The 14,862-nt window shown below is 51.5% G+C and overlaps 1 protein-coding gene across 1 annotated transcript in view; it reads left to right on the forward strand.

Annotated features, from left to right (window-relative positions):
* The first annotated feature begins 300 nt into the window (after positions 1 to 300).
* PRSS23 (protease, serine 23) overlaps positions 301 to 14,862 on the forward strand; it is a 26,728-nt gene continuing 12,166 nt past the window's right edge. The window contains exon 1 of the mRNA XM_015427723.1: positions 301 to 675. Within this exon, the coding sequence (XP_015283209.1) occupies positions 668 to 675 (8 nt within the window). The 5' untranslated portion in view covers positions 301 to 667. The remainder of the gene's footprint in view (positions 676 to 14,862) is intronic.

Raw genomic sequence — 14,862 nt, forward strand, 5'->3', positions numbered from 1 at the left:
TTTGGCTGCTGCATAAATTAGTTTGCTCTGGAGCCCTCCTTCCTGAGCTAGGACAAAAATCTGTGAGCTGGAGGCTAAAAAACGGTGAGCTAGCTCACACTCACTCAGCTTAGAGGGAACACTGGCTGCGGGGTGTGTGCGCACACCATCGCCGTGCATTGGGGGGGGGGGCTTTTGCATGGAGGGGAGGGGCCCTCGATCCGCCGACACGAAGGGGGTGGGCTCTCGGTCACATCACATGGCGCCTGCGCCGCCGTGCCGGCTGACTTCTCGCCCAGAGGGGAGGCAGAGAAAGTTTCTTTTTCTGCAAAGAGGGCTGAGCGAGACCTTGCAGAAGGCGTTCGGGAGGCGCTGCGGTGACACCTGCCAGGAGGATCGGGGCCCTGCGGCTGCCCACCCCCCTCCCCACTCCTCCCGGCTTCCTGCTCCTGGGCTGCGGGGGACCAGAGGCGCCAGAGCGGTGCCTTGCAAGGGAAAGGGCCCCCCCGGCGGGGTGCGGTGGGGAGCGGACCGCGCGCACCGAGTCGGGGCCAGGGGCCAGGTCGGAGTCGGGGGGTGGGGGGAGATCCCGGCCCCCGAGGTCGGCAGCGGGGAAGACTTGCGAGCCATGGCCCGGGAGGCGTCGCCGGCGTGAGCTCGGGAGGGAAAGATCCAGATCCGTCGCGGGATGACAAGGTGAGTTGGGCGAGAGATGGAAGCCCAAGCAGGGATTTGGGACCGGCGCCCGAGCGCCTGTTGTTCCGGAACGTCGCACCTCGGCCTCACGCCGGCGTTTTTGGGGCTCTCCCGGGAAGGGAGTCGAGGGGAGCGGCGCGAAGTGCGTCTCCTCGGGAATAAGCCCCGCGTTGGCCTTGGGGGTTTGATCCCGGGAAAGGGCCCTTAGGATTGCAGCCTCCCGGGGGGAGCAATCCTAAACCGGTCTACTCAGAAGTAAGTCCCCTTGTATTCAGTGGGGCTTCCTCCCATGAGAGTGCTTAGCATTGCAGCCTAGCGGTGCGATCCTCAGCTGGTCTACTCAGAATTCTACCAAAGTCTGCCCAATGGGACACTTACTCCCAGGAAAGTGTTTTCAGGATTGTGCTGATAGTGTCTGTCTGTCTCCCCTTGTCTAATCTATCTTGTCTGTCTATCTATTATCTATCTATCTAGTGCATGCACACTTTTTCAAGTTTAAATTTTTTTTTGAAAAAGTGTGCATGCACAGGAAACTTCAGACCTTGAATAAAACTTTGTTGGTCTTAAAGGTGCCGCCGGACTCTATCTATCTATCTATCTATCTATCTATCTATCTATCTATCTATCTATCTATTCTACTCTTCCCAGTCCCAGCATATGTGTCAGTGCTGTGTGAATTCCCACTGAGACCTGGGATGCTGAGTATCCCCCCACCCCACCAAGAACCCCCCTCCCTTCCTCAGGAAAAGTCCCCTTTTCTGCCTGCGAGGGAAAGGGGTGCTCCTTTGGCAAAGCCAGGAAGTCAGTATTTTCTTACACGGGATTTAGGCAAGCCTAAAGAGATTGGACCAGGAAGCTTGGGTGGGACGAGGAACAGGAAAGAGAGCCGAGTGTCCAGTCAAGAGGGGTCATCCGATCAGTTGCTTTTGGCCCTGGGAGATGTTTTTGGACCGTTCAGGTGGCCAGATTGTAACCTGGAGATCTGTCTGTGCTGCTACTCTTATTGCAGTTTGGGCTTTTCACTCTCATTCAGTTGTCTGTCTAGATGCAACTTTTTATTCCGTTCCGAAGACGAAAGGAGTCTCTTTTTCAAAGGAACCCCTTTATCGAGTTCAGGGAATTCCAGTTTATACTGCAGATCGAAATGATTGCATAGTGCAGCAGGCCAGGAAAAGTAAACCAGAATTTCACTCCCTTTAAATCGCCCCCCAAATTTAGAGGTGAGACATGTTCTCCTTTCTTTCCCTCCATTTACCTGTCATCTGTATCCACTTGCTGCTAGGTAGCACACCTAGGAATCCCGTTTGCCACAGTAGGTACGTATTTTTTTAATCCTTAACAACAACAGCCCTGTAAAGTGGGCCAGAATATGGGGGCTGAGATGATCCAGGCTTACCTTAAACTCAACCTGATGGTTGTCTGGCTGATTTGAGGTAGGAATCGGATAGACAGCAGTGTAGCTGGCAAAAGGGATCATATCTCCATCTTGGATGGGTTAATTTATTGGTTTACTGTGATACTTTGACACTGATTGTATTTTTAATTGCTTTTAAGGTTGTAAATCGCCTAGAGCCTGCTAGCAGGGTGGGTGATTCATAAGTTGAATAAATAATAATAATAATTTATTATTATTTCCCAGTTTGCAGCTGGGGAATTAAATCAGGATTAATTTAAATCCTGCAGTCCTGACTTTGCCCCGCAGGCATCCTCTGAGTGGTGGCAGCTTTGATCTGAGTTGGAAATCTACCGATTCCTCATCCGGGCCCTGCCTTCCACCTTTTGGAATGCCTGCCCTAACTAAGTTCCCTTAGAAGAAAGGGAGCCTTTCACAAATGACATTTCTCCCACTTTTATACAGATTAGGGGGGGGGGGGAATGTGCACAGTGTGTGGGAAAATGACGCAAGGGTCTATTTTGACACAGTGGCTGTGAGCCGTTGCCACCAGACACATTTATGCAACAAAAGAGACACTTGTGCAAGTTTTGCGCGTGATGGCATATGCATTTTTCCACCCTTGTTTCCATACAAGGGGGTCGATTTTGGTAAGACTGTGTCCAGCTGCGCTTTCCAAAACCGTGTAATGTCAGCCTTAGAGGCAGTGCTGCAGTTTTCGTGCGGTGTGACGTTTGCAGGTGTGCATGGCTATCGATAGGTCATCAAAGAAATGTGTTGTCCAGGAAGAAGCATTCATTTGCATGCGAAGTTACTTTACTGTGCGATCCTAAACAGGGTTATACCCTTCTAAATCCGTTGAAATCAGTGGCCTTAGAAGGGTATAAATCTGTTTAGGATTGCCCTGGTAGTTTGATGTAGTGGTTAAGTGCGCGGAACCGGGTTTGGTTCCCCATTCCTCCACCTGAAGCTGCTGGATGACCTCGGGCAAGCCATAGTTCTGACAAGAGCAGTTCTCTCAGAGCTCTCTCAGCCCCACCTACCTCACAGGGTGTCTGTTGTGGGGAGGGGGAGGGGGAGGGGAAGGAGTTTGTAAGCTGTTTTTAGACTTTGAGTGAAGGGAAGGGCATAAATCCAATCTCTTCTTCCTCTTCCTTTTCTTCCTCTTCCTCTTCCTCTTCCTCTTCCTCTTCCTCTTCCTCTTCCTCTTCCTCTTCCTCTTCCTCTTCCTCTTCCTCTTCCTCTTCCTCTTCCTCTTCCTCTTCCTCTTCCTCTTCCTCTTCCTCTTCCTCTTCCTCTTCCTCTTCCTCTTCCTCTTCCTCTTCCTCTTCCTCTTTGTCCTAAAAGGCCCATATGCATTGGTCTCTGGGCCAAAGGGAGGAGTACAGATTGCACACGGTGTTGGGCGCATCATGCTTGCGGGCCTGATGCTCAGAAAGCTGTCTTTCCTCGGAAATGCCTTTGAGAAAGCTTTGGATGGGGCAATAGTCATGTGTCGTGTTTTTACCCCGCCCTTCCCCGTAAGGACCTCCAGGGGGGCGTGACCGGGGCTATCGCATTCGGTGAGACAGAAAAATGTAGAGAGACTTCTGCATTGTAGGCATGCCGCAGTAAATACAGACATGTGCTGATCCAGCTCTCTGGGGATGCCCCTTTAGTATTTGGGGACAAATATCTCCCCGTCATTTTGATACCTGCTCCACAATTTACCAGGGTCACCCTGTGAAGGGTCCCTTCAGGAGTGAGTGGAGAGTTAAGTCGCTCTTCTGAACACCAGGATCGTTTTTCCCTGATGGTACGAAGGAAAACCAAGTCTTTCGTGGTCCTCTTCCTAGAACTTTTGCATCTCCCATACCCTGGAGATGCGAATGCTGTGATCTTGCACACTGATGTGCATGAGAGCCAGTTTGGTGTAGTGTTTACGAGTGGTGGACTCTAATCTGGAGAACCGGGTTTGATTCCCCACTCCTCCACACGCAGCTGCTGGTGTGACCTTGGGTCAGTCATAAGTTCTTTCAGAGCTGTTCTCTCAAGGGCAGTTCTCGAAAGAGCTCTCTCAGCCCCACCTACCTCACAGGCAGGGCCGGCCCTATCACTAGGCCTGCTAGTATCTCGCCTAGGGCGGAGATACTAGCAGGGCGCCAATTCTCCTGTCTCCCCTCCCGCCAAAAGCCCCCCCTGCCCAAAGCTGCCCACTGTGCCTTTTGCTGCCGCCGCAGCGTGGCAGCAGAGCACATGCCGCTCTGCGCTGGCCACCATGCGCCCGTGCCAGCTCCTGGGGAGCGCTCAGTCAACTGCCCGGAAGGGGGTGTGGAGCCTCCGGAGCCCGCCCACCCCCTTCCCACGTGCAAAAGTGCCCCGGGTTGAGCAAGTTGAAGCGGACAGGGATGGGGCCGCTGGTGGCGGGATGCTTGCGGGGCTCGCTGGCGCTGCTGACCGAGCCGGCTGAGTTCGAGCTCTTCTGCCGCTGCCCCTTCCAGGGCGGCTTCGCCCTCGCCGCTGGCCTGAGCGAGTGCCTAGCCTTCCTGCGCACCTTCCGCTTCTCCGAGGCAGGTAAGCGGTGGCGTGGAGAGAGGAAAGGCACTCTGCATGCACGCAGAGGCTAGTTCGCCCTGGTGCGACTGTGCTGGGGGAGGGAGCGGCCCATGAGGGTCGGGGGAGGGTTTTTGGAGGCCCAGGTCAACTCTCCTGCTTCCGGTGGGCGGGTCCCTGTGGAGGGAGGGAGGGAGGCCCGCCCAGCACCATTGGTGGCGCCCACTGCCAATCGGCGCCGAGCCGCTTCCTGGCCGGGGACCGCAGGAAGGGCTTGGGCCAAGCGGCGGTTCTGGCTCAGAAAGGCCCCCTGGGTGGGTGGGCGGGCAGGAGGCGGCCCTCTCTTGACTGGCCCTGCTGCTGGGACCCAGCTGGGAGGTCTGCAAGCCCCTCCGGGAGGTTGGCATCTGAGGGGGGCGCCACGAGGCAGCCTGGCCTAGGGCGCAGAAACCCCTCGGGCCGGCCGTGCTCACAGGGTGTCTGTTGTGGGGAGGGGAAGGGAAAGGAGATTGTAAGCCGCTCCGAGATTCCTTCGGGTAGTGAAGGGCGGGGTAGAAATCCAGTCTCCACTTCTGTATCCAATGAAGGGAGCGTTGAGTCTCCAAAGCTTCCACCCTGGAAATCTTATTGGTCCCTGAGGTGCCCCTGGACTCAGATCTTGCTTTTCTATGCAGCCTGAAACTGTTGGCACACTGACAGTGAACACAGATCCTAAATGGAAGAAACGCAGAGTTTGGATTCCAAACCAGGCGATCCTCAGGAACATAAAAAGCTTGAGTATCCGCAGCTCTCTACGGTTTTGTTACAGCTGGAAGAGAGCTATCTATCTAGCATATTTCTTTTTTATCCCACCCTTCCTCCAAGGTATTCAGGGCAGCACAGAGAGCCAGTTAAGAGAGGCGGGACTCTACTCTGGGGGAACCGGGTTTGATTCCCCACTCCTCCACATGCAGCCAGCTGGGTGACCTTGGGTCAGTCACAAGTTCTCTCTCAGAGCCGCTCTCCCAAGAGTACTCCTTGAGAGAGCTCTCTCAGCCCCACCTACCTCACAGGGTGTCTGTTGCAAGTAGAGGAAGGGAAGGTGATTGTAAGCCGCTCTGAGACTCCGAGTGAAGGGCGGGGTATGAATCCAACTCTTCTTCTTCTTCACGCTTGGTTCTCTGTTCCCCATTTTATCCTAACAATGACCCTGTGAGGTAGGTGAGGGGGAGCAGGAGCAACTGGCCCAAGGTCACCCAGCAGGGTTTGTGACAGAGTGAGGATTTGAACTTGAGCCTCTGAAATCCTAGTTCAGTGCTCTAACCACTATACCATACTGGCCAAATACTAATTCCTAAATCACCAGCGTTTGCTTCTCCACGGTTACCACTGTAGAGGAGGCTCACTGATTTGAGCACTCTTACATTAAATAAAAATTCCCCTTGCCTAGGTGTCAGGAAGGAGGGTTCTAGCCTAGACTTTACCCTGATGTGCTAGCTTTCTGGATGCAGGGATTTTTTTTTGTATGAAGACACATTCAGTCCTGTGAGCTCCCACCTGCAGCCTGAAATGCTATAATCAGGGGTGAAAGTAAGTGGTTACAGAATTCACTGCGGGGCGTGGGGGGAGATATTTGTGAATTGCATTGTGCAAGGGGTTGGACTAGATGACCCTGCAGGTCCCGTCCAACTCTTTGATCCTATGATTCTGGTGAAAAGTGGTCAACGGGCTGTCTCAGTTTGCCAGCACAGGATTGGGAAATACCTGGAATTTTGGGTTGCGGAACCTGAGGAGGCTGAGGTTTGGGAAGGGGAAAGATTTCAGTGGGGCACAATGCCATAGATTTCACCTTCCAAAGGGGCCATTTTTGTCCAGGGGAGCTGATCTCTGCTGCCTGGAAATCCCATTGCAATCCCAGGAGATCTCTAGCCCCCACCTGGAGGTTGGCAACCCCAGCTCTCTCTCACTTTTTGCTGTGAGCTCCCCAAGAGAGGCATTCTCTCAAAACATTTAAATCCCACACCTACCCAAAGAAGTCTGGAAACCAAGTTTACTGCCACATCTGCTGTTTCCGGAGAACGGGGCCAAGATCCCAACATGTAAATGAATCAGAGAAAGAAGGAGAGATTGCAGCTCGAAAGAGAGCTGATGTAGTGTGGCAGTGAGGTTATTCGGCTAAGACCTGAGTTCAAATTCCCACCGAGGCTTTTTTTATTTTATTGAAAACATTTGTATTTTGCCGTGCTGCCCGCTTAGGGCCCTCAAGGCTGTGAACAGTTAAAAAGAGAATACAAATCAACCTTTAAAAACAGTGCATGTATGATAACCAGCGGTTAGACAAGAAGATAAATCAATAAGAGAATGGCAGATGGTGGAAGACAGCGGCTGTGGTCACACACTAAATAATTTCAGTGTACAAGAACATAAGAGAAGCCAATGTTGGATCGGGCCAATGGCCCATCCAGTCCAACACTCCATCACACAGTTGCCAAAAATACCAGGTGCCATCAGGAAGGTCCAGCAGTGGGGCCAGGACACTAGGAGCCCTCCCACTGTCGCCCCCCCCCCCTCCAGCACCAAGAATACAGAGCATCAATTGCCCCGGTGTCCCTATCTATACCTTGTGGCTAATAACCACGGATGGACCTCTGCTCCATATGTTTATCGAGTTCCCTCTTGAAGCCGTCCGTGCTTGTAGCTGCCGCCACCTCCTGTGGCAGTGAATTCCATGTGTTAATCACTCTTTGGGTGAAGAAGTCCTTCCTTTTATCCGTTCTAACCTGACCGCTCAGCAATTTCATGGAGTGCCCACAAGTTCTAGTGTTGTGAGAAAGGGAGAAAAGTACTTTTTTCTCTACCTACTCTATCCCATGCATAATCTTGTAAACCTCAATCATGTCACCCCTCAGTCATCGTTTCTCCAAGCTAAAAAGCCCCAAGCGCTTTAACCTTTCTTCATAGGGAAAGCGTTCCTACCTTTTTATCACTCAAGTTGCCTTTATCTGCACTTTTTCCAGTGCTATAATATCCTTTTTGAGGTGTGGTGACTGAAACTGTACACAGTATTCCAAATGGGGATGCGCCATTGATTTATTGAGGGGCATTATCATACTGGCCGATTTGTTTTCAATTCTAAAGATATCGTAGTGGTGGGTAGGTTCCTATGGGAGTAGGTGGCCATTGGGTGATCTTAGGCCAGCCACTATCCTTCAGCCTGACCTACCTTGTAGGATTGTTGTGAGGACAAAGATGGGAAGAGGAACCATCTATTTTCCCCCCACAACCTCCTCGGTTGCAGGGCAGAGATAAAGGAGGAGGAGGAGGAGGAGATTGGATTTATACCTCTCCCTTCACTCGGAGTCTCAGAGTGGCTTACAGACTCCTTTCCCTTCCCCTCCCCACAACAGACACCCTGTGAGGTAGCTGGGGCTGAGAGAGCCCTGAGAGAAACTGCTCTTTCAAGAACAGCTCTGACAGAACTATGGCTTGCCCAAGGTCATCCAGCTGCAGCAAGTGGAGGAGTGGGGAATCAAACCCGGTTCTCCCAGATTACAGTCCGCACACTTAACCACTACACCAAACTGGCTAAAGATAGATGAAACTGAAATCCTTTGGCATGTATTTCTCAGAGAGGGTTCAAATGCAAGGAGACGAGTCGGCTCACAGGTCTGAGTTTTCTTTCTCCCTCGGCCATTTCTTGGGAGAGAGAGAGATTAATGTTTAACTTCTTATCAGCGGGCCTCTGCAAACACGCCCAGGCTGGGCTGCCTCACACTCTTCGGCCTGGCCCGAAATAGAACAATTCTTACTTGTTCTTGGATTTGGATGGAGGACTACCGGAGGAGAGCTGATTAGAAGGAAATGTCCAGCGCTTCTGAGCCGCGCTGGAGAGAAGGAATGAGAGAAGGTCTTGCCTTTGGGGGATTGGGTGGGGGAGAGGATATTATGTCCGATGCACATTTTGGAAATGCCGGCACGGATTGGCTGTGCGGCTCCTGAGAAAACAGCTGATTGCAATCACGCTCGCTTTATTGGGTGACACCCAGGAGATATTAGCTGTTTCCACCAGCTGTTATCCCCCCCCCCCTCATTGCAAAATAATTGGGGGAATACATCCTGTAAGACGCTTGAACGTCTCTTAGAAATCTGTATTTGCAAAACAGGCCTGCCGTCTTCAAAGTTTATTGGTTTTTAGTGATTTATTTAGATATTTAGCTGACTCTCTAGGAACCCCGCCCGAGGCGGCTCACAAAAGACAAAACAGATAAAAAGAAATGAAAAGATGTTCCTTAAAATCCAGAACGACAAACCCAGTCCAGCATCAAAACGGAGACCTTACAAACAGGCTACTGACATCTTAAATGAACAGTTTCCAGATTAAAATCGTATGAAAAGATCAGTCCCTTAATTAAAAGCCTGGGTTAACATAAATGTTTTGGCCTGGTGCTGAAAAGAGAGCAGTGGTAGGCGCCAGGCGAAGGTTAAAGAGAAAGGAAAGTTCACGTGCATGTGTGGTGAAAAAGAAATGTGGAGTCCAGAGGCATCTAATGCAGGGGTCCTCAACCTTTTTGAGTCTGCAGGCACCTTTGGAATTTTGAGACAGCATGGTGGCTGCCACTCCAAAATGTCTGCCTCAAGGGGTGGAGCCAAACCCAAAATGGCCGCTTCGAGAGGTGGAGCCACTTATGAAGGCGGTAAGGAAGGGCATACTTTTTGTGAACTAAAATAAAGAGCCAGTTTGGTGTCGTGGTTAAGTGCACAGACTCTTATATGGGAGAACTGGGTTTGATTCCCCACTCCTCCACATGCAGCTGCTGGTGTGACCTTGGGTCAGTTGTAAGTTCTTTCAGAGCAGTTCTCGAAAGAGCTCTCTCAGCTCCACCCACCTCACAGGGTGTCTGTTGTGGGGAGGGGAAGGGAAAGGAGATTATAAGCCGCTCTGAGACTCCCAAGTGAAGGGCAGGGTACAAATCCAATCCCCTCCAGTTTGGTGAGCCAGTTTGGTGTAGTGGTTAAGTGTGCGGACTCTAATCTGGGAGAACCAGGTTTGGTTCCCCGCTCCTCCACTTGCAGCTGCTGGATGATCTTGGGCAAGCCGTAGTTCTGTCAGAGCTGTTCTCTCAAGGACAGTTCTGGAAAGAGCTCTCTCAGGCCCACCTGCCTCACAGGGTGTCTGTTGTGGGGAAGGGAAGAAAAAGAAGATTGTAAGCCACTCTGAGACTCCAAGTGAAGGGCGGGGTATAAATCCAATCTCCTCCTCCTCCTCCTCCTCCTCCTCCTCCTCCTCCTTCCCTCCTTGCTTTGCAAAAGAATCACCAAAGAGAAATAAAAACAAATGAGTGAAAGCCGGGGTGGGTGGGGGAGAGAAAGAGAAGAAGGGAGGATAAAAAGAAGGGAAGCCTAAAGGTGGGATGGAACCACGAGCCCGAGTGCTTATCGGTTCTCCTGATCCTCAGGTGGCTGAGGCTGCGATTGCACCGGTGGAAAGCCTTTTCCCCTGAACAAGAGCAGGCAGTTACAAGCACTGCCTTTCAATGGTCCCGCGGGTGTTGGAGATCCCTTATCTAGTGCATAAATGTGACTTTGCTTAATTTGAATGGGTTGCCCCATCTGACCCACTGTCGATCCATGGTTTCCTGTGCAACCACCAGAATTCTTAGATTACAATCATAAATTCTTCCCAAAGCATGCACTGTATTTATTTTTTTAAAAAAATACAGATTTCAGCCTCTGACCACTGTGAGTACACATTCAGCCTTATGCTGCATCAAGGTCAGTATTGTCTACGCAGATGGCTCTCCATGGTCTTTTACATCGTCTACTGCCCGATTCTTTAACTGGGGATATTGGGGAAAGATCCGGGGACCTTCTGCATGCCAAGCAGATGCTCTACCAGTGAGCCACAGCCCTTCCTCGAACAGGGAGGTTTAAATAGGCAAAGCCACTTTTCACATGCACTTACAGCCGAAGATGTGCTGTAGCTGTGAGTGGCATACATTTTCCCCTTTCCTCCATTTTTATTCTCACAACAACCCTCTGAGGTAGGTTAGGCTGAGAATATGTGACTGGCCCAAGGTCACCCAGCAAGCTTCCATGTCAGAGTCATGATTTGAACCTGGGTCTCCCCGATCCTAGGCCAGCACTCTCCCCACCACACCACACTGGCTCTTGAAGTGGGGTGGCAAATTGCAGAGGTGATAAAACCGACCACATTGCTGAATGCACCACTGCCAAAACCAACCACATTGCTGAATGCACCACTGCCATTAAGATCTCCTCGCGGAGAGAAAAGGAGCGCTGAAAGGCCATGTCGGTGCTTTTCTCCCCCCCACTGTGCAGGTTTTCTCTTTGTTGGCAGGCAGGTTTATTTATGCAGAGAGACATGCAAAACTGGAATCCACTCAGACTGGATTCTAACCCCTGTTCTAAGCCATTCTAACCTCCCAGCCAATCATTTACCCAGTTACAATGGTGGTTTGAGACGACCGCAGAAACAATCCAAGGCCTTTTCAAAAACAACCCTCGGCCTGACCTGGATAGGCCAGCCCGATCTCATCAGATCTCGGAAGCTAAGCAGGGCTGACCCCGGCAAGTACTTGGAAGGGCGACCTCCAAGGAATACCAGGGCCAGGATGCAGAGGCAGGTAATATCGAGCCACCTCTCTGAAATGTCCCAGCCCCACTAGGGGTGGCCAGAAGTCACCATGACTTCCAGGATCACAAGCGCACAGACATGCGCGTGCGCACACACAAAATGCTCACAAAACAACAACACTTGAGCTATGATGCCATTCAGGATTGGCATCATTTCTCAGTGTGCCGTTTCCTCAGACTTCCAGGATCACAAGTGCACAGACATGCGCGTGCGCACACACAAAATACTCACAAAACAACAACACTTGAGCTATGATGCCATTCAGGATTGGCATCATTTCTCAGTGTGCCGTTTCCTCAGGGGAAATCTGAATCTGAGAGAGAGAGAGAGAGAGAGAGAGAGAGAGAGAGAGAGAGAGAGACTGACTGACTGACTGACTGACTGACTGACTGGAGTTTCTGCCTTCAGTTAGCTGAAATGCTAGGGTTACCAGCTCCAGGCTGAGAAGGGCCTGTAGATTTTGGGGCTGGAGCCTGGGGAAAGCGGGCTTTGAGGGAGGGAAGGGCCTCAGCGGGGTATAAGGCCATAGGGTCTACTCTCCAAAGCATATGGTTGCCAACCTCCCGGTGGTGGCTGGAGATCTTCTGTTGTTACAACTGATTTCCAGGTGACAGAGACCATGGCTGCTTTGGGAAGGTGGACTCTGTGGCATTATACCACGTTATAGTCCCTCCCCAAACCCCGTCCTCCTGAGACTCCAAGCCCCAAATCTCCAGGTATTTCCCAACCTGGACCTGGAAAGCCTGCCAAAGCAGCCATTTTCTCCAGGGGAATTAGTCTCTGCCGTCTGGAGATCCAGTGTAATAGCAGGTGTTCCCCAGGCCCCACCTGGTGGTTGGCAAACCTATGAAATGTGTGTGGCCTTATGGGGCACCAGATGATCCCTGGGAACTGGATAAAGGGTTGGTAATAGCACAAATGGGCTAACTTAAAAAAAACTGTGGAAGGATCCATCGTTGGTTCTGGTGAACAATGAGAGGAGGCAAAGTCATGAGCAGTGTTCCCTCTATAAGTTCTGATAAGAGCTGTCCTTGAAAAAGAGCAGTTTCTGTCAAGAGCTCTCTCAGCCCCACCTACCTCATAGGGTGTTTGTTGTGGGGAGGGGAAGGGAAGGGAAAGGAATTTGTAAGCCGCTCTGAGACTCCTTTGGGTAGTGAAGGGCGGGGTATAAATCCACCCTCTTCTTCTTCTTCTTCTTTTACCTCACAGGGTGTCTGTTGTGGGGAGGAGAAGGGAAAGGAGTTTGTAAAGCCGCTCTGAGACTTCCTTGGGTAGTGAAGGGCGGGGTATGAATCCAATCTCTTCTCTTCTTCTTCTAAACTGAGTGTGAGCTAGCGCACAGTTTTTTAGCCTCCGGCTCACACATTTTTGTCTTCGCTCAGGAAGGACGGCTCCAGAGCAAACTAATTTACGCGGCAGCCAAATCGCTCACTCACAACTTTAAGGCCAGTAGCTCACAAAGTAGAATTTTTGCTCACGAGACTCCACAGTTTAGAGGGAACATTGGTAGCAGTCATAGAATCATAGATTCATAGCGTTGGAAAGGGCCATACAGACCATCTAGTCCAACCCCCTGCCCAATGTAGGACCAGCCTAAAGCATCTCTGACAAATATTCGTCCAGTCCCTTCTTGAAAGCTGTCAGGGAAGGGGAGCGAACCACCTCTCTAGGCAGCTGATTCCACCTTTGAACCACTCTGACCGTGAAAAGGTTTTTCCTAATATCCAGCCAATACCTTTCTGCGTGGAATTTAAACTCCTTGCCCTCCTCCAAATGGCAGCCTTTCAAATATTTAAAGAGAGCAATCATGTTCCCCCCCCCCTCAGTCTCCTCTTCTCCAAACTAAACATTCCCAGGGCCCTCAGCCTTTCCTTGTAGGGCTCAGTCTCCAGACCCCTGATCATCCTCGTCGCTCTCTTCTGCACCCTCTCGATTTTGCCCACATCCTTTTGGAAGTGAGGCCTCCAGAACTGCACACAGGACTCCAGGTGTGGCCTGACCAAGGCAGTGTACAGAGGGGCTATGACCTCCTGCGATTTCGATGCTACGGCCCTTTTAATGCAACCTGAGACTGAATTTGCCTTTTTTTGCCACCGCATCACACTGACGGCTCATATTTAGTTTACAGTCCACTGTCGTTTTTGCCCATTTGCAGGTCGGCACCTGCAGAGGCTCTGATAAGCGAGGCTGGAGTGAGCTCCCATCTCTAGTTCCAGCTCCTGCCAACCTAGCAGTTCGAAAGCCAAGAAATTGCGAGTAGATAAATAGGGACCACTTTGGTGGGAAGGCAACAGCGTTCCGTGTGCCTTGGTGTTTAGTCATGCTGGCCACATGACCACGGAAATGTCTTCGGACAGCGCTGGCTCTTTGGCTTTGAAACGGAGATGAGCACCGCAACCCTAGAGTTGGATTCGACTGGCTTTCGAGCAAGGGAACCTTTACCTTTACCTAGTGGCAGAGAATAAGGGAAGAGGCGATCCTACAGAGAACGGGGGCCAAAGCCATAAAGGGCTTTGTACGTAATAGCCAATACCTTAACTTGAGCCCAGTAACAAATCGGCCACCGACGGAGCCCTAGGCCAGACCCATGCAGGTGCATGCCCCCTTGAGTGCAGGAGTTCAGGGTGGTATACAGCTGTGCCTTTACCAGTTTAACCTCACAACAACCCCGTGAGGTAGATTAAGCTAAAGGAGTGTGATAGGCTGAAGATTACCTGGAAGAAGAAGAAGAAGAGATTGGATTTATACCCCACCCTTCACTACCCGAAGGTGTCTCAGAGCGGCTTACAAACTCCTTTCCCTTCCCCTCCCCACAACAGACACCCTGTGAGGCAGGTGGGGCTGAGAGAGCTCTGACTAAGAACTGCTCTTGAGAGAACAGCTCTGAGAGGACTTGTGACTGACCCAAGGTCACATCAGCAGCTGCAAGTGGAGGAGTGGGGAATCAAACCCGGTTCTCCCAGATTAGAGTCTGCACACTTAACCACTACACCAAACTACATAACAGAGTGGGGTTCTCCCAGAATTACAGCTCATCTCCAGACTACAGAAATGAGTTCCCCTGGAGGAAATGGCTGCTTTGGAGGGTGGAGTCCTGTGGCATTATACCCTGCTAAGGTCCCTGCCCTCTCCAGGCTCCACCCCAAATCTCCAGGAATTTCCCAACTCAGATCTGGCATAGGGTTGCCAGCTCTAGGTTGGGAAATACCTGGAGGGTTTGGGGTTTGGGGAGGGACAGGGACCTCAGCAAGGTACAGTTCCAGAGTCCACCCTCCAAAGCAGCCATTTCCTCCAGGGGAACTGATCTTGGTCGTCTGGAGATCCTCTGTAATAGCAGGCGATCCCCAGGTGCCACCTGGAGGTTGGCAACCCTAACCTGGCAACCCGGTCCCTCCCCCTGCTGGGGGCCTGGGGGGGCCGGGCAGCTCTCCCCGAATCCAGATGGAAAAGAACAGCTCAGTTGTGGGGGCCCCCCAACGTACGTTTGGTGTAGTGGTTAAGTGCGCGGACTCTAATCTGGGAGAACCGGGTTTGAGTCCCCATTCCTCCACTTGCACCTGCTAATGTGACCTTGGGTCAGTCACAAGTCCTCTCAGAGCAGTTTCTCTCAAGAGCTGCTGGTGTGACC

Source organism: Gekko japonicus, unplaced genomic scaffold, assembly GCF_001447785.1.
Source record: "Gekko japonicus isolate JY-2015 unplaced genomic scaffold, Gekko_japonicus_V1.1 scaffold393, whole genome shotgun sequence".
Taxonomy (NCBI): domain Eukaryota; kingdom Metazoa; phylum Chordata; class Lepidosauria; order Squamata; family Gekkonidae; genus Gekko; species Gekko japonicus.